The following is a 20127-nucleotide window of genomic DNA, read 5'->3' as shown; positions in this document are numbered from 1 at the left end:
AAGGCAGCATTTTTACCTGTTAACTGTTGCAGAACATAAAAAAAATTAAAAAAAACTTTCTTAGTGATATGTGATATATAGTGATTCTATCTCAATATCAGCTATCTCAGTTTCAATAAGAGCTGTTAGTTCACTTTTCCCCACTAAGTTTATTTTCCAGTTTCCATGCAATAAGTGCAAAATGCAAAGAACCAGAGTGATCTTCATACGTAGACCTAATGCATGTCTTATTTATAGTTGTCTCAGTACATTAAGCTAGCCTAGGAGAAAGTGTTTTAACATCTAAAAAAATTACACACATCAGCACCAACAAGAAAAACCGTTCATTAGCATCATGTTCCTGCTATGCTAACTTAAGCTAAGCCAAAGGCTACAATGACTCCACTGACATCGAATCTAAAATATTCCTGTTTAAAACCATCGCACCCTCAGCACTCACTTTCCCGTCCTCTCGAATCTCTCATATCCTACAGTGAGCGAACGAGTTCGCACTTTGATTTAGTGCACTTGGGAGGGGGGGACTAGATATTTGAGGCCCTGAGTACTTGCTCCATTGGTGTTAGCGCAGTGTGAAGGCTGCTGAGAGCCTCGGTACCTCGATGCGGCTCGCTTTCTCTGATCCAGCGCTCTTTGATGTTCCTCCAGCTGGCTCCTGTTAGCCTCCTTTGGTAATTGCAGAAAGGGCCGCTCATCTTTGCCCGTGTCCTTGCTTGTGGAGCTGGGCGTCACTTTAAACAGCTTCACTGCAGAGACACGGGCGACTCGTGCTGGCATGGGACATGGGTAGAGTTAAAAGTGAAGCTGTAATCAGAGAAGCGTGAAGTTTCTGCGATCGGAGGTGGACAACTGGCATTGCTGGGGAAAAAATGTTGAAATACAAATGTTGCTGATGGGCTATAAGGAATATTCCAGGTTCAGTTCAATTGAGAGCATTTGTTGCATAATGCTGATTACAAAAATACTAAAAATAATTAATTCATTATTTTCCGAGCGAGAGGCTTATATTGGAAGTGAATGGGGCTCGTTTTTGGTGTATTTGTTTTATTTAAAAGTCATAATTACATAATCAACATTTCTGTCACCATTTTGACTTGTATATACTTGTATGACTCTATAACTATGAATGATTTCAATTTCAAGTTCTCATAATTTCAGGTTTTTAACTCAATTTGGGGGTTTTATCTCATAATTTCCTTTATTCTCTTATAATTTCAAGTTTTTATCTTGTAACGGTGGTGGCCACCCTAGCATAGATAAGCTCTATTAAAGAAAATGTTCGGGCGCCAGTCAGGTTTAATCCTGACAAAATTTAAATTAACCCAGGATAGCAAAAAGAAGACACCACCTGTTACAATATTAAATCACAAAGACAGTCAAAAGAAACACTGTTCAAAGGGAAGATTTATTCCACAATGTCCATGAGAGAGAAAAAAAACTTCTTTGAAGATAGAGAACCAAAAAAAAACAAAAAAACCGGTTCAACACTTCATTTCAAATTCAACTTGAAATCAGTGCAGAAATTGCGTCACACAGGTTTGCAAACGTGAAGGAAGCTGAAGAGTATAGCGGGGTCGTCGTCAGACACCAGGACAGGAGGATGAACATGCAGCTTATCGTTTTCTACTCCACACGGTAATCCATTAACTCTTACCCATGCAACTGCAAACCTTGCACGCAAGCTTTCTGATGACGCATATTTTTTTCAGGTACGTCACATCTCCTTTATATACTCCATCCTTCCGCCGTTAATTGAAAACTCCACCCCAATCACGCAAAGTAAAAGTAAACAATTTCTGTGGCACGGATTTCCCGCATTGCCACACTCTCCCCCCAGGAAGAAAACAACCCATGAAATAGCTCACAGTGTTTTTGCTTTCCTGGAATTCCAATTCTTCAGCCATTGGAAAGCACATTTTTAAATTACAGACATGAGCTGTACAGACATCTTCTCCAGTGTCTTCCAGGGCTATTTCATAGTTCAGAGGACCCAGCTGCTTCAGTAAGGTCAGTAAGGTAAGGTCCCTTCCACTTTGGTGCTAGTTTTGCACTAAAATTATGTTGTGCACTAGACTGTGGGAAGTTACGTAACCATACACGATCCTTGCTTTTGAATGTTAAATCTCTCCTATTTTTGTTGTAATTTCTCAGTTGCCTCAATTTGGCTTTCTTACGGTTTTCTTTGGCTTGAGTTTGTAAGTGATGAATATGATGGACCACATCGTAGGAAGCAGCGTCTGGGGTTAAATTAGCCCCATGGAGCATCTTGTCCATTGGACCTTGGAGTTTCCTGCCAAGCTGTAGCTCTGCTGGGGACAGTCCAGTGGTCTCTTGTACGGCTGAATTTAAAGCAAACCGGAATTCAGGTAAGAACTGGTCCCATTTCTTGTGGTTATCGTCCACGTTTGCTGCCATCATACTTTTGAGGGTCCGATTCACTCTTTCCGTCATGTTGGTTTGTGGGTGGTATGCTGTAGTTAGTTTGGGTGTAATGCTCCAATTTTCACACAGCTCTCTGAAGACAGATGAGACAAACTGGACACCCCTGTCTGAGCGGATGAAATCTGGTACGCCCCATCGAGTCAGGATTTCTTTTCTGAAAATAGAGGCAACATTCTGGGCAGTGGATTTACGCATGGGGAACAACTCAACCCATCGAGAATAATAATCAACAAAAACAAGCAGGTACTCATTTTGGTTTGTTCGTCTTTGTAGTGGGCCCAAACTCAACCCATCGAGAATAACAACCAACAAAAACAAGCAGGTACTCATTTTGGTTTGTACTTCTTGGTAGTGGACCCATGATGTCGACCCCCAGCATTTGGTTTGGGCGAGTGGTAGTGGTTTGCTGCAATTTTCCAGCAGGTTTTTGATTGTCATTTTTTATTATTTGACATTTCACACAGGTTTTCACATGACGTTTCACATCGGACCACATGCCTGGCCAAAACGCTACTTCCGGAAGACGTTTATATGTTTAATAGATCCCTCCATGGCCACACATTGGACTGGAGTGGTAGTGCTGCAGGAAAGAGGGTCGAAGACTGCTGGGAATGTTGATTCTGTAGTGCAGTTGATTATTTGCCAGGTACGTTTTGACATACAGTTTGTCTTCTATGATCTCATATTGATCTATCAGACTTGCACTGTTCTCTGCAACTGCTTGCAATAGTTTCGTAACTTCAGGGTCTTTGTGCTGTTCCTCCCACAGGACAACATCTGACAATGGCAGTTCTGGATCCTTGTGGCTGGTGTACAAATTGCAACTTGAGATTGGTGAAGACCTGGATAGTGCATCTGGGGCTACATTGAGTTTCCCTTTTCTGTACTCAATGATGAAATAAAATTTTTGCAGTCGCAGGACCCAACGGATGAGACGGCTGGTGGTTTTGGTGGAACCCATGACCCATTGCAGAGTGGAATGATCAGTGACAACTGTAAAGAGTTTGTGTTCCAGGTAGTGTTGCCATTTTTCCAGGGCCCACACGACTGCCAGACATTCTTTTTCTGTTGCGGTGCAGTTAAGTTCAGCTCCAGTTAAGGTTCTACTTGCATAGGCGATAACCTCTTCCCTGCCAGCATCCTTCCATTGTGCTAAAATGGCACCCAAACCAGTGTCACTGGCATCGGTGTAAACGGTGAATTGGAGCTGAAGATCTGGATGGCCAAGGATGGGTGGTGAGGTGAGGCAAGACTTTAACTGTTCAAATGCTTGTTGGCAATGAGTTGTCCACTGAAATCGATGTCCCTACTTTTTCAGTGAGTTAAGGGGTTCGGCTATTTTTGAAAAGTTCTGGACAAACCGATGATACCACCCGGCCAATCCGAGGAACCTTTAAACCTCCTTCAGGTTTCTAGGCACGGGGTAGGCATGAATGGCCTCTGTCTTACTTGGGTCTGCTGAAATGTCGTGAATGCTTACAACATGTCCTAGAAAGGTGATTTCTTGAAGACAGAACTTGCTCTTCTTCAAATTAATAGTTAGACCAACAGTCTCCATTCTGTGGAGGACAGTCTGAAGGTCATGGAAGTGCTGGGTGATTGAAGGTGAGTGAATGATGATATCGTCTATATAGACAACGCATATTTTTCTTCTTAGTTCCCCCAGGACTGTTTCCAAAAGTCTCTGGAAAGTAGCGGGAGCATTTTTGAGATCAAACGGCATAACATTAAATTGATAGAGACCTGCAGGAGTGATGAAGGCTGTCTTGGCTTTGCTATTGGGGTCCATTGTCACCTGCCAATAGCCACTGTTAAGATCAATAGTGGAGAAAATGGCTGCTCCAGAGAGTGACTCCAGAATTTCAGTAATGTTGGGAAGAGGGTAAGCATCACTGTCTGTTACAGAATTAACCTTTCTGTAGTCCACACAGAATCTAAATTTGCTGTCCTTTTTGGGTACCAAGACCACTGGTGAGGCCCAGCCAGAGTGGGATGGTTCAACAACTCCTTGCTTCAACATTTCAAGCTGTTCTTCCATGGCAAGTTGTTTAAGAGGGGACAAGCGATATGGTTTTTGTTTTATGGGTACCTGACAAGTGGTATAAATGTGGTGTTGCAGAACATTGGTACGTCCAGTCCAAAGAGTACACACCCGAGGATTGCTTTCCAGGATGCGAAGCAACTGTTGTTTACCATCTGGAGGTAAATGAGCTTCATCCACCATATTTTTTATTAACGTTTTTTCATCCATACTGTCAGATTGTTGTATTAGCAGTTGAGGGGATGGAGGTGGAACAGAACTCAACAAGGACAGAGTCTGTGTTGTTTTCTTTTGTTGCAGGTTTTCAGGTTGTGGACTCACAATTGGCACACTGGCATTGCCTGGTTGAAAGGGGTACTCTTTTGCAGGGGCAAACTTGAAAGAATATTTTTGATCTGTGACATTAAGCTGCATTCCACTGAAGAAAATAAGGTCCAACCCCAGGACTACAGCATAGGTGAGGGCTTGTGATGACAGAACAGCAGCAGGTATAGTGAAATCTTGGTCATGGAGTTGTATGGTGGTATTCATCCAGCCTAATGGAATCTCTGCTCCTCCATTTGCTAGATAGAGAGGACCACTGGACCATGGATGGAGCTGATCTGGTGATGTGAGCTCTTTCATGAGACTTTCATGAAGGAGTGTGTAACTTGCACCAATATCCACGATGGCTTTTCCAGTCCAGGCAGCAATACTAATGGGAATGACCAACTGCTGAGGTACTGTCATTGGTGCATTAAGGCTTGTGGAGATTGAGGCTTTCTTAGTGGTAGATGGAGGCTTCTGCATTCTTGTGGCAGTCACTGAGTTGTTAGAAGACTGACCCCTTGTCTGAGGAGATGAATAGGGATGTTTGCTGCTGGTAAATTGGTGTGCAGATGACTGAGGGGACTGTGGAGGGATATAGTGTGGAGATTTGCCTGGCGGATGCTGTCCTCTGCATCTCCAACACTGAACTGGGATTTTCTCAGCAGGTTGGCTCGATGAGGGTCTTTGTGATGTGGTTGGATGCTTAGGGCCCATTCGACCTTCATATTGAAGCTGTTGTTCATAATCTTTTTCCAGTTGGAGTCCTAACTTGACTAATTCCTCTACAGTACTCACCTGACTATGCAGTTGGCTGGCAAGGTAAGGCTTGATGTTCTTAAGTATCATCTTTACAATTTCACCTTCAGTTAGATCTGCCTTCCATCTTTTACAAAGGGCTCTGTAGGAGAATGCAAAGTCTCTAATAGATTCTTTCTCACTTTGAATTTTTGTTCGGACCCGTTCAGCCAGTTCATCATCATAATCTTCAGACAAGAACGCAGAAAGGAATGCAGCCTCAAACTCACTCCACGTGGATATGCTGGAACGTCTGACCTCCCACCAGTCACAAGCGGTTCCATGTAGGACAGTACGGAATGTGGCCAGGATATCCGCATCAGTGAGGGGATGAAGGGCCAAGAAATCCTGACATTTGGTTAAGTACAGTAGGGGGTCTGCATCGTCTGATGGCCTACCAAAAGTGGGAAAAGTTAACTTGATATGGTCACTTTTTACTACAGATGTGGGAAGAGGGGTTGAAGAATTTGAAGACTCGGATGGCAAAGTTGAAGTAATGGTGGTGCTGGGAATTTGTGGTGCCAATTTTTGTTGTTCGTCAATTTGATTTTTGAGATCTTGAAATCCTTTCTCCATCTCATTTCTCAACTCCTTTACACATGTGGAAAATTGTAATTTTGGGTGACACATTGCTGAAGTTCTGAAGTAATGTGATCATGGCTTGTTTGAAATGTGTGTTGAACAGCTTTGATGTCCTGCTGAACTTCTGACTGGAGTTGATCTACCATGAAATGCATTTCCGACACAAGGTAGATTCCACCTTTTGGAGTTCAGCTGTAATCATTTGCTTCATAGCTTTAGTTAACTTGTCTGTTTCAGATTCTTCTTCTTGTTTAGCGGTGGTCAACAGAGCAAAGACTTGGCTCTTGTTATCCTCCACTTTTGCAGCAAGGTCTGCGATCTTGTAAGGTGAAGAAATTGCTTTCACTTCCTGGGTAAGTTCACGCACCGTTTTCTCCTGTCTTTTCATGAAGTAAAATAGATTATCCCAGTTCCCTTGTACCTGAGCAGTGAACTGTTGAACTTCTCTTCCAGGAATTGGTAGAACGTTGGGTAGGTCGTGTTGTGCCACAGAAGGAGTTTCACCTTCGGATGATGTGCAGAGTTGCATATTATCCACTTGTGGTGCCCAGGTGAGAGTTTGCACAGGAGTGGTGCCAGCCAGAGCAGGAGAAGACATTAGCATATGGGACACAGGATGCATAGGGCTGAATGGAATAGGGGTGTTATTCACTACAGAGACACCAGGTGGAGCTGCTGGAGGCATCAGAGGTCGCACTACTGGTGGCCATACTGGAGTGGAGATGTCTGGGAAGGAGGGGTAGCCGCCATTTTTTGATGGGGTGAAAGAAATGTTGGGCAGAAAGTCAGTAAATGCAAATCAGTAATTGTGTTTGTGTCAGTATTTTCTTACACCACAGTTTTCACAAAAATAAAACACTTTACCCCCAAGACAAGAAGTTAAATTAGGTCACCATTAATTATCTAAATTACTGTGACACCTTGGTGATAACAACTCTACTTCAATCATGACAACTCTCTGAACATTTTAGCATGGCGATGGATATGACAATGTTAATGTATTGGGTCTTGGCGGAACAAATCTGCTACGCTGCTGCTGAATTGCTGCTGCTGTTGGTTATTGCTGTAGTTGTAGATTATTGCTGCTGCTGCAAGCAAGTACAGGAACTTGCTACTGCCAATGCATATGGCGATACGGTGCCATGAGTATTTAAGACATGCTGCTGCTGCACAAATAGCATATAAAATAACCCCGTAGGAGATCTATACAGGTTGAGCTGGGGAAGGTGGAGGGTTTCAGAGAACTCTGAAAGTGCACTGCAGGAATCTCAAGTGAATGCTAGCCAGCCATATAAATGCAAGGCAGTAAGCTCATTGGCTGCATATGCAGCATGAACCAATCAGCTTGTGCCAAGTCGTTTAACTCTCTGAATATCATCAGTTACGTTAACACCCCGTCATAATGCGCCATCTACAGTTTCATGACTGAACTGTATATTTAACCAATTAGCGTTCACACAGTTTGTACAAGTTTCACAAAAAAAACTTCAAAACTTTTACCATAGGCAAAACAGCATTGTTAATTCAAACATTTTCAACTCAAGTGTTCAATAAGTCACAATCACTTTCAAAACGTTCACAATTCAAATGTTTACACACACACAAAAACCTTTTACGCTTTTCCCAATTAATAACACTCCCGTAATCAAAAGCACAGAATTTCTTTTTTCTTTTAAGGTTCAAAAAACTTTAACCCTCAACAATTTACCATAAGGTTTCAATAATTCCTCAACAAAAACAATTCTCAAAAATAAGTGTTCAGGTCTTCAAGTATTCAAGTTTTCATGTTTTCAAGTCATAAATGTTCAAGTCCCTGTTCGGGCGCCACTCTGTAACGGTGGTGGCCACCCTAGCATAGATAAGCTCTATTAAAGAAAATGTTCGGGCGCCAGTCAGGTTTAATCCTGACAAAATTTAAATTAACCCAGGATAGCAAAAAGAAGACACCACTTGTTACAATATTAAATCACAAAGACAGTCAAAAGAAGCACTGTTCAAAGGGAAGATTTATTCCACAATGTCCATGAGAGAAAAAAAAACTTGTTTGAAGATAGAGAACAAAAACAAAAAACAAAAAAACAAGCGCTACAAAAAAAACAAAACAAAAAAAAAACCGTTCAAGTTGAAATCAGTGCAGAAATTGCATCACGCAAGTTTGCAGTCATGAAGGAAACTGGAGAGTGTAGCGGGTTTATCAGACACCAGGACAGGTGGATGAGCAGCCATCATTTGTCTTCAGAACAGCTTTACTAAAAGCAGACAATCTTGAAGTGCAATGCTTCAAAAGTCAAGTGAAACTCCGCGACGCACCAGACATCGCTCACAGGAAGCAACAGTTCGACAAGCGGCCGTCTTTCCACTTAAAAAAAAAAAACAAGCGCTACAAAAAAAAAACAAACAGTTCAACACTTCATTTCAATTCAACTTGAAATCAGTGCAGAAATTGCGTCACGCAATGTTTGCAAACATGAAGGAAGCTGAAGAGTGTAGCGGGTCATCGTCAGACACCAGGACAGGAGGATGAACAGGCAGCTTGTCGTTTTCTACTCCACATGGTAATCCATTAACTCTTACCCATGCAACTGCAAACCTTGCACGCAAACTTTCTGAGGACGCATTTTTTTTCAGGTACGTCACATATACTCCATCCTTCCGCCGTTAATGGAAAACTCCACCCCAATCACGCAAAGTAAAAGTAAACAATTTCTGTGGCACGGATTTCCCGCATTGCCACAAATCTTTAATTAAAATGTCAGAAATATCTTCCTATGATATGACCCACTTGATGTCCATTATGTATGCAAGGCAATCAGATCTGTGTCCATTCCAGAATACAACGCTCACTTTTCACAATCCAATCAATGCCTTGTGTTTTTCTTGTTCGATAGCCATTTCAGTCAGAAATTTGTCACAATATGGTAGTAAAGTCTGTTGCAACTTCTGTTTTATGACTTCTTAAATATGTTTGCGAAACATTGCCTAATAGAATTCCAACTCCAAGTGCATTACTTTAAACAGCTTGTCACAGATGCTGTCCATAGAGCCAGAGGTAATATAATGGGGACCATTCATAGGTTAAATAAAACATAACACTCAATTTTAGTGGTTGTAAGAACAGAAATCTAATCTTTCAGCTCAAAGAGCCAATCACTTTTTTTCATAAAGGTAATTTACTATAAATATTGCATGTGCGTTAACTGGACCAGCCTGGAAAATAGCGTTTTTAACCAGACTTCAGCAGAAGTTATGATACTACTGCTATCAGATTGATTATTTTTTATTTGAAATGTAATTTTTACAAACAGTCTTTTCCCAGTCAGTAGATAGGAGTTAGAGGAGAATGGGGCAACGTGAGCTATTTTAATAAGTATGGATAATGTGATCTTTCTGGGTAAGCAACAAACAATATACGTGCAAATGAGCTTTTGTGTGTGTGTGTGTGTGTGTGTGTGTGTATAAAAGCATGTTCGTGTGTGGCTTAAACGTAGCGAATAATTAGGTATTTATTATATCAATATTGTGAGCCATTGGTTCAACTTCCCCCAACATGTTTTACCCCACAACCTCCATTTTAACAAAACTGTTTCACACAGTGATTAAGATGGATGTTTTGTAGCTTGCACTGACTTAAATTAACATGTAACAATGTCCCAAAATGTATTTCTATTTTAATTAAGATACCAGACTGATTACTTTAGTAACATGATGAATACACTTGGCATGACAACATATATCAACTGTTTTGCTCTCATTTGCTTATAACTCTCACCATGTGCTTGAGTCCTCAAGATGAACTGAGTAATGTGAACTACAATTTGTGGCCACTTGATTACTTTTGTTTTTTGTTATCTAGAAAGATGGGTGGGGGGGTACTCCTTTCTCCCCTACCTACACAGAAAATAAGTGCTCGGGGTGTTATAATGGCTGCGACTGATGTGACGTGCTTTGAAAGCACCTTGATGGAGCTTCACACATACAGGTAAGCAGATGCTTTCACACTGTCTGGATATACAACACTCTAAAGAAATGTTAGACTCACCTTGGTTCATGACCACGAGGCTGCCAGTCAGAAGAGCAACACAGTTGGTGGGTTGGTGGTTGTGGAGGTACTGAAATCCCCAGCCACGGTGGTACGATTTCTCATACATGTAGCGTGAAGCATTCGCAATCACCTGCAGGAAACGCTCCTGCTGAACTTTACTGAGATACTCATACAGGAAGTCGTATGCTGTAGCAAAGCCAACCAGAGAGTGAGCTATGGGAACCTCATCCCACGGAGCATCTTTCACCATCCTGAAACAAAACAGCCACCTTTAAAACTCTGAAACACATACTCTCAGCAACCAAGCAGTGTTTTCTGCCTTTTTTTAAAGTAACACTCCACTACTTTTGAAAATAGGCTCATTTTCCAACTCCCCAAGAGTTAAACAGTTGAGTTTCACCGTTTTCGAATCCATTCAGCCGATCTCCGGGTCTGGCGGTAGCACTTTTAGCTGTAGCTTAGCATAGATCATTGAATCTGATTAGACCGTTAGCATCTCGCTCAAAAATGACCACATCGTGTACTAAGACCGACGGAAAATGAAAAGTTTTTCTTAGGAAAAATATAGAAACTCTTTGGTCATTTTTGAGCGAGATGCTAATGGTCTAATCAGATTCAATGATCTATGCTAAGCTACAGCTAAAAGTGCTACCGCCAGATCCGGAGATCGGCTGAATGGATTCGAAAACGGTAAAACTGTTTAACTCTAGAGTTGGAAAATGAGCCTATTTTCAAAAATAGTGGAGTGTTCCTTTAAGAGAGAGCTTAGAAAAACAGCAATTTTGCAGTGCTTCTATATGTGAGCCTTTGGTTAGCTTTTGAAAGGAAAGCTGCTGTAGTCTGCAATCTAAACAGATATTTGATTATTTGACAGTAGGGGTTTTTACAGTCATAGACATTACCACATTCTTGTCATGTGAAGTGATCAAAAAAATAGATCCTGATATCGATTATTGAAGCTTTTATCAGAAGCTCTGTCATATCTGGATACATATAGAAACTCTCTGCTGACTGGTAACTGAATTTAAGTTTAGAAAAAAATACTATTAACACTATAAATATTAGTATTATAGTAGTATTATTCAGTAATTCAAGCTTACACTGCTCCGACAGAAGAATGAATTCCTTATACAAAATTCACATACAGGTCAGGGGGTAGGATTAATTATGTTTATGTATTATTACATTATTTTTTAAGAATTAATCACAAAACATTAAAGTGACAAACCTACTTTTTCCAGTTCATTTTTAACCAATCTGATTCTTTTAATTCTACTCAGCAAAGAATATGTAGTAAAAATATCAGTAGCAAATTTTAGCAATGTATAATTGACATGCAAAGTGGACAAAATATTTCAAAATATATAAATTATATAAAAATATATAAATGAATATTAAATAATATAACATAAACAAATTAATATAAGATTTTGTGTTTTATCAATAAAATTACAATAACTTATAACCACTAACGTCTTTAAAGAAACCTGATTCAGATTAATTCATAGATAAACAATGTCCATATAGATAGATTAATGTCCACACTACAGTATACATTTCTCCATTCAACTAAGGATTTAGGAGGCAACTGAAGTGCAATTCATTGGATAGCATCACTATCTAGGAGAGAAATGGAGAAAAAAATATATATATATAATTACAAGCTTGCATAAGCTCAAAGTTTCATGTGTTTACATCAAAGCAATTTGCAAACTTCTATTTGTAAGCTAGCTTGGGAAGAAAGTGCCTGCTAGTAGAATATACATAATATACATGCTCATATTTAAGCTTCTAAAGAGCCGTAGATGCTGTAGAGCTGAATCAGCGCTACAGCTATCTACCTACAATCTGGAGTGTGAGTAATGATGACAACAATGTTATGAGCTCCAGAAGTTGGAGGTTTGCGTTAGGCTGGTCTTGGTTGGCCACTACATGCTGGCGGCAGTGTAAATGAGAGTGCAGAACCGCAGCAGTTAACCCAACTATCCACACAGCTTAAACAGAACCTCAGCGCTCATTCTGAGGCACAACTGGAGGGCCACATCTGGAGTAGGTAAGGAAAAACTTGCAATATGAATAGTTAGGACTTTTTAAGATTTTTAGTTTTAAGAGCTATGCACACATATAAGTCTACATTGCTGAAAACCATATAACACCCAATATTCCAGAAACAGAGAACTTAATAGTCTGGGTTATGCATACTGTATAACCCAGGCTCCCTGAATGAAAGAATGTGACGCTGCTTCAGTAGCCAGTATGGGAGCTCTGCCCAAAAGTGAATCATTTCACAGCATCATCCCAATTTATAGACATAAAGACTGTTATGTTTCTGAATAAATCGGACGAATGAATGATTCAATAACTCATTGCCATGAGTCCATGACTCCAGACAGTCACTTGCCCCCACCTATTCAAGGACCGAAACTAACTTGTATAATTAAGAATAAACGCCATCCATAACTGTTCACAAGTGCATAAGACAGCTGAAGATGCATCCTAACCTAGATAGAGCCATATTGCAATTCCTGTTATGCAAAAGGCAGAGGTCACACACTTTCCGAATAAGAACGAATGTGTCGGAATAAAATGATGACAGTGGAATCTGGGTCAATGTCATTTGCAGTTCAGTGAATAAGTTAAATCCATCAGCTACATTTTTGTTTTGATTATTGAAGACATGGAAACCAGATATTTTTGGGACAGCAATTAAGCCTTTGATAAATTTGATGGGCTACATGTCTAAGCTTTTAGAGGGTTATCATCACAAGGGCTTCAAAACTTCTAAGGCCCAGCATTTTAATTTTTGACTTTTAAGTCAAAACTTAGAACTGTTTTTAAAAGGACAGTTTAAAGAATGTGGGTAATCAAACAGTTGCTATAGTATTTTTTCCCACACCTTGGAAGTCAATGGAGACCAGCAACTGTTTGATTACCCACATTCTTCAAAAATGTCTTCTTTTATGTTTAACAAAAGATAGAAACTTGTACAGGTTTGGACCAACATGAGGCTGAGTAAATAACAGAATTTTCATTTTTGGGTGAACTATCCTTTTAAAAGCATTTCGGATATTTTTCTTTTCGAAATTTTAGTCCAGGTCAAAATCTGCAGTTAATTTGTGGCAATCACATAGGAACAGACTGATCTTCATAAATTTTTGCAGTGACACAGCGCAAGCAATATCAGAGGCAAGGTAAGCGTGTAAGAAGCATCAGATACAAGTTTAGACATATCAGAGGTGAGTCTAACTGTCACTCACCGCATACGAGGCTTTTGTGGTTGTAGTGTCAGAGGCAGGTTTGGCTGTGTTAAGATTTTAGAGATATTGTACAGGAAGCAATATGGTTGAAAAAGCAGGTTTCTGCAAAAAGTATTATCAAAATGATCAAGCTCTAGACTGTTAAAGTTACAGCGACTGAACACAAAGTAGGCTGTGCATAAAACCTGTGTGCAAATGTTTTCACGCAGAAATCCTGATTCATCAAGAAGTTCTCGTGTAAACTCAAACCACATGTTTCTGAAAAGAGAATTATTCCAGCCTTAGAAACCCGAAAGTGTTAAACTGACATACAACAGCAATAATAATAATAATAATAATAATGGTTTATGCTTTTATATATATTAGAAATTGAGTCTCGAACATGATTTGTGTCATAGTTGGATGTAGGATAGTTTCTGAACAAAAACATGTAAACAAGTGTAGTCTAGGCCTGTATAAAAGGCGTTCATTGTGTTTCATCTGGGTTTGAGAATAGCACACTTGGCTTTACTTGAAGATCCTGCCACACACAGAGTGCATCATACACAGCATGAGGGAAAATGTGTACCTTGAATGCATTTCAAGTCGCTTTGGATAAAAGCATCTGCCAAATGCAGAAATGTAAATACGTTTGCAGAAACTCCTCCACTATACTCCCCTGCCTAAACCACACTCTAATCCAGGTCATGGCACCAATGTAACTGGTCCTACTCGCACTGCTCTGAGCGGGTCAACCTGCACAGGAACGCTAAAGACTGCAACCACTACCGTCAGTTGTTTACATGCACAGCTCTTATAAGATGACCCAGGCATAGCTTCTTTCACGGCTAAGTAGCACATCAAATACATGAGCTCAGAAACAAACAAACACACTACTTTACCAGTTGGGCTGCACAGCCATGCGCTCCATGTATTCCTTGGCTACTTCTAGTGCACCGGCGCGGTGTGGGTACAGCAGGCAGAACATAGAGAGCAGGCCTAAGTTGTTCCCATAGACTTCGTTCCAGCGGGCACTAAACTCAGTAGGGTTCCAAGGGGGCAGATACTCCTCCGGTCGCTCCAGTATGGCCTCCCCGGCCTCCCGGATCTGTCGGGCCAAAGCCTTGTGCGTCCCCACCGCCGCCCGCTGCAGCTCCTCAACCTCTGCCTGGCCAAAGTACAGCATGGGGTGAGTTCCCTCGTAGTTCCCTCCAAGGAACGGAATGCCTCCGCTGGGGTCGGCTCCAGCCAGAGCTAGGGACACTAGTGCACTTATAAAGAACACTGTTGGTGCCCCACGGGTGTAAGTTCTCATTCTGGCATCAGAGAGGGAGAGACCACATCACCTTGCTCCCTCTCAGCTGAGGAGACAGAAGGAGAGAGATGTTATTTTCCCTGCGTTACACTACTGGGTCTGAATGCCTGCAGTAATTACAGCCAGCTGTAGGGCTGATCTCTCTGGGCTTCTATGCATTTATGAAATGGAGACGAAAGTGCACCGTGCCGCTTTTCTTCATCAGACTCACAGGAAACACCTCATGCCTGAAAGCTACCTACGTACATACAGCATTCAAAAACACAATCAAACACAAATCTTTAAAGGACAACATGTCTCTATGATAATCGAGGAGTGTTTGAGTAGAGTTTGAGCAAATCTTAACCATCGCTGTTCCTGAATACAAATGCAAACCATTGCTAATCCGGAACCACTTTCCAGAACACTCTTCCACAGACTGCCATGCATTGGACCAATAAAACTCACTCATTGCAATGAATCAATGACGTCGGTTTGGCTGGATATCATGGTCAAGTATGAGCCCCTGCTATTAGATGCTGCACCATCTAGTTCTAAGAATCATCCTTCTCCATAGAGTGCTGCACGAATGAGTCTTAAATCCCGGAAACGAGTTAGCATTTTTGAACCGTTCCATTGTCCAAAAGTCAATTAATTTTTTGAATGGGAAACATAAGTTCAAGTTATTTTTACATTTAATTCTACGACAAAGTCATGCGACTATGGCGTAGCATACAAAATTACATCATCCTTGCAGCAGTCTATCAAAGCCATTCATATTCTGACCAAAACATTTTACAAACAACATATATATCACAACAACATTTTCCTGTAGTTCCAGAATAATTAGTCACATGCCATTTATAATGTAATTATTGACTTAAAATAACATTTTTATCCGAGGGGGTCATTCGTTAGCCTAGCAATTGCCATTGAGGTGTATGGGAATGCTAATGTATAGCTTTCTCCCGGAATCACAGACCTCCTTGGTTTGAACAAACAAAGCCACAGTGTTTACACTTTTGAGGAAGTCAACCTATGTATAGCTTACTTATATCTGACTGGGCATACAAGCTAAGAAAGGTGAAAGTAAACGTTCACCTTTAATAAGTGATCAGCTGTCCAGACACAGAGACTGCTTACAATTTATTTATTTCGATTAGCTGCATTTAAGCCTGTTGTGTCAGAGAACAGCCAGAACTTGCTAATATTCAACGAACCACAACCTCGTCTTTCCAAGAGCAGGAATGTGAGCTCTCTGCTCTTCCTCCAGACTTACTAACACGCCGTTGGTCAAATGGAAAATTAGCTGGTCCAGTTTTATGGGGTGTCTAGACATGTGTCCAGTGCAGCCGGTATCTATTACCCCTGTCTTAAAACACACACACGTCTGGTTTACTATCCTTGTGGGGGCTTTCCATAGGTGTAATGGTTTTTATACTGTACAAACCGTATATTCTATCACCCTACTCCTAAACCTACCCCTCACAGAAAACTTGCTGAATTTTTACATTCTCAAAAAAACTCATTCTGTATTATTTATAAGCTTGTTTCCCCATGGGGACCTTAGGTCCCCACGGTGAGACGAGTCCCCATGATTCGGTGTTTATTCAGGTTCCCACCAGGATAGAAAAACATGTAAACACACACACTCAGACAAACCCAGCCTTTACTTTAAATATGATCCTTCCATCCTGTTGCTCAATATACGAGTGATCTAATCACAACTTAAGCTGCATCTTTAATTTATATATATATATATATAATTTTTTTTTAATATATATATATATATATAATGCAAGTCACGGATCGCAAATATCCCATGTGAAAGATCTACGAAAATATTAAGGCATTAAAAAAAACTAAACAGGATTTAAATAAAGCAATTTATCAAATGTTTATAGTATAAAAGCTAACAAGGAAAACAAATATAATGGAACTTTTTTAACTTCACGTGAGGATTCACTGTTCGACTCTCAGAATCAAGCTTTCAAAAAGCTCTTTGAAGTTCAAGACATCAAAACTTCTATCGATCGTAAGAAGTTACAACGAGTTCCGTTACCTCTCAGATCCACTGGCGTTATCTTAATCTTCCCAAAAAACGCCGAAATCATAGGTTTCATGCCTGATGGAAAGCTTCCCGTGGGCCTGAAAGTGTTTGTCGTCGAGAGATGCGCAGAACCGCAATCAGCTGCGCAGAAAGTCACTAAACCCAACGTCACATCTGCTGGAGGAGGTGCGGTGTGGAGGAGAGGGAGGAGAAACAGTCATTTCCCCCGTGGGTTTTTTCTCTCTCTTCAGTAACACTTTCAGTATAGCCTGTAACGTACTATGACCACGCACTTATATTACAAAGTACTTATAAAACCTTATTCAAACAATTGTGTTTTGCCATAACTGAAAACAGGTATGGCTGTAGGCTAGTACTTACAAATTACAATGCGCGGCCTCTAAGACATGAACACCTTAATAATTAATAATGACATTTGGGTAGTGGACATCAAATGCTCTTGAGAGCTGTGGTTTTGACGTTCTACCACATGCATTTTTATGAATTACAATGAATCACACACATAAGGCAAAAAACAAACAAACAAGCTTTCCTCTTATATGTTATTATTGTAAATTTGAACCCACACTCCCTATGGAAGCCCGTTTCCGCTACTGAATAAAAAATTAAAAAGGTAATTACGACTTTTTATCTCACAATTCTGACTTTTTTCCTCAGAAAATTCGCAATTGCGAGTTAAAAAGTCATAATTTTGAGATATACTCGCAATTCTGAGAACATATCAGTCTGTTTCCTCCCCTCAAAATTAGACTATTACTCGCAATTGCGAGTTTATCACGCAATTCTAACTTTATAACTCGCAATTGTGTTTATATCACGCAATTCTGAGGAAAAAAAGTCCGAATTGTGACTTTATATCTCGCAATTCTGACTTTATAACTCGCAAGTACGAGTTTATATCACGCAATTCTGACTTTATTTTCTCAGAATTGCGAGTTTGTATCACGCAATTCTAAGAAAAAAAGTCAGAATTGTGAGATAAAAAGTCCCAATAACTTTTTTTTATTTTTATTATTCAGTGGCGGAAACGGGCTTCTATAGAAACGGGCTTCCATACACTCCTAAATTTAAAAAAATAACTAAATAATTTTTTTTTTTTAATTTGGGATCTTGTTAGGCGTATGTGTCAGGTATCCAAATAGAATATTACTGAATATTTATATTTAAATGTGAAAAAAATAAAATGCCTTTATTTGCATTTCTGTGCATCTACCTTACCCATCTCCTCTAAATAGAATAAAGCATTTAAAGGAGACATATTATGCCCCTTTTTACAATATGTAATATAAGTCTCTGGTGTCCCCAGAATGTGTCTGTGAAGTTTCAGCTCAAAATACTCAACAGATCATTTATTATATCATTTGAAAATGCCTATTTCTCGTTAAATGCAAATGAGCTGCTGCTCCCCGCCCCCTTTTCCAGAATAGAGCTGTGCCATTACAGCTTGTACCTGCTAAAAATATCTGCTTTGGTTCTGATTATCATGTTTATCGCGCTGAAATCATACGTTTTAAACCATATGAGTTTAAACTTCTGATATACGGTTTTCTGAGAGCACACATCCGAAGCACACGGACAAAAAGCGGCTATCTCAGCATGTGAGTACTAAACTAAATTCTCATTCACACACAAGTTTACGTTAAAAACACACATGAGTTACCAAAAACATACTCGGTTACAAATGTAACCTCGGTTCCCTGAGAACCGAGTACTGCGTCTTTGCGAGACGCTATGGGAAAAGTCCTTTTTTCTCCTGAACTGAAGCCTTTTTCAATCACGCAGTGAAACAGCACGGCCATTGGTTCGTGCAGTATGTTTTTAAAAAACGAACCAATGGCTCTGCACCGCCAAGCCCGCCAGAATGGGCGGAGTCATCTGGCTATATAAGCGGCCGCTTCGCCATAGGATTCAGGTTACTTCGACTGAAGCGACGACTGAGTCATGCAGCTGCATGGCACGGCTAGCAACGCAGTACTCGTTCCCGTATCTCAGGGAACCGAGGTTACGTAACCGAGTACTGAGAGCACACATCCGAAGCACACGGACAAAAAGCGGCTATCTCAGCATGTGAGTACTAAACTAAATTCTCATTCACACACAAGTTTACGTTAAAAACACACATGAGTTACCAAAAACATACTCGGTTACAAATGTAACCTCGGTTCCCTGAGAACCGAGTACTGCGTCTTTGCGAGACGCTATGGGAAAAGTCCTTTTTTCTCCTGAACTGAAGCCTTTTTCAATCACGCAGTGAAACAGCACGGCCATTGGTTCGTGCAGTATGTTTTTAAAAAACGAACCAATGGCTCTGCACCGCCAAGCCCGCCAGAATGGGCGGAGTCATCTGGCTATATAAGCGGCCGCTTCGCCATAGGATTCAGGTTACTTCGACTGAAGCGACGACTGAGTCATGCAGCTGCATGGCACGGCTAGCAACGCAGTACTCGTTCCCGTATCTCAGGGAACCGAGGTTACGTTTGTAACCGAGTACGTTCCCTTTCGATTCTACACTCGTACTGCGTCTTTGCTAGATGCTATGGGAACAGTACAATCATGCCGTGCCATGGCAGAGGAACAACAATGATAATTCTTGTCTTAAGCACCTCAGGGCCCAAGAGAACAAGAACAATAAATTACTCCAGGCTAACGGCCTAAGTCTCATGAAGGCCTCACCCAGCCGAGTGATCGTTCCAGAAGACTTGCGCAGCCTCAGCACCCATGGGGGCCGAGAGCGCACAAGTAAGCTCTCTGATAGGTCTGGGCATATTACATCCAAACTTCACTCAGAGCGAACTGCGTGCCAGTTAAGGAGAAAGAACCCTTGCCTGCAAGGCAGGGACATCCAGGTTATAGAACTTAGCAAAAGTGGACGGCGAGGCCCAGCCGGCCACTGCACAAATTTCTGCAATGGTCACGCCGCTAGACCACACCCACGAAGAGGCGATGCCTCTAGTTAAGTGGGCTCGTACTCCAACGGGGCATTGTAGGCCCAAGGAAGAGTAGGCTAGCAAAATAGCGCCAGTTATCCACTTAGAAAGTCTCTGCTTCGTGACCGGGTGTCCTTTAGCGTGGTCACCAAAGCAAACAACCGGAGTTGTTCCGACTGCCTAAACTGAGTGGAACGCTCGATGTAGACCTTCAGAGCCCTAAAGGGTCAGAGTAAATTCAACTCCTGGTCCTCCTCTGAGGGAGGAAGCGCAGAGAGGTTGATAACCTGTGCACTGAATGGAGTCGAGAGCACCTTAGGTACATAGCCATGCCTTGGTTTCAGGACGACCTTGGAGTCGCCAGGCCCGAACTCCAGGCAATTAGGGCTTA

At 41.1% G+C, this 20127-nt stretch overlaps 1 protein-coding gene across 1 annotated transcript in view; it reads right to left on the bottom strand.

Annotated features, from left to right (window-relative positions):
- The window catches only part of dse (dermatan sulfate epimerase), a 29269-nt gene extending 12296 nt beyond the window's left edge, over positions 1-16973 (bottom strand). Inside the window, exons 1-3 of the mRNA XM_016565761.1 lie at positions 16801-16973; positions 14347-14805; positions 10206-10459 (exon numbers count right to left, since the gene is read on the bottom strand). Of these exons, the coding sequence (XP_016421247.1) occupies positions 10206-10459; positions 14347-14759 (667 nt within the window). The 5' untranslated portion in view covers positions 14760-14805; positions 16801-16973. The remainder of the gene's footprint in view (positions 1-10205; positions 10460-14346; positions 14806-16800) is intronic.
- Between the last annotated feature and the right edge of the window lie 3154 nt (positions 16974-20127).

Source organism: Sinocyclocheilus rhinocerous, unplaced genomic scaffold (genome assembly GCF_001515625.1).
Source record: "Sinocyclocheilus rhinocerous isolate Xijiao unplaced genomic scaffold, SAMN03320098_v1.1 scaffold1774, whole genome shotgun sequence".
NCBI lineage: Eukaryota > Metazoa > Chordata > Actinopteri > Cypriniformes > Cyprinidae > Sinocyclocheilus > Sinocyclocheilus rhinocerous.
The sequence above is the reverse complement of the archived record's forward strand: the minus strand, read 5'-3'. Positions and strand labels throughout refer to the sequence as shown.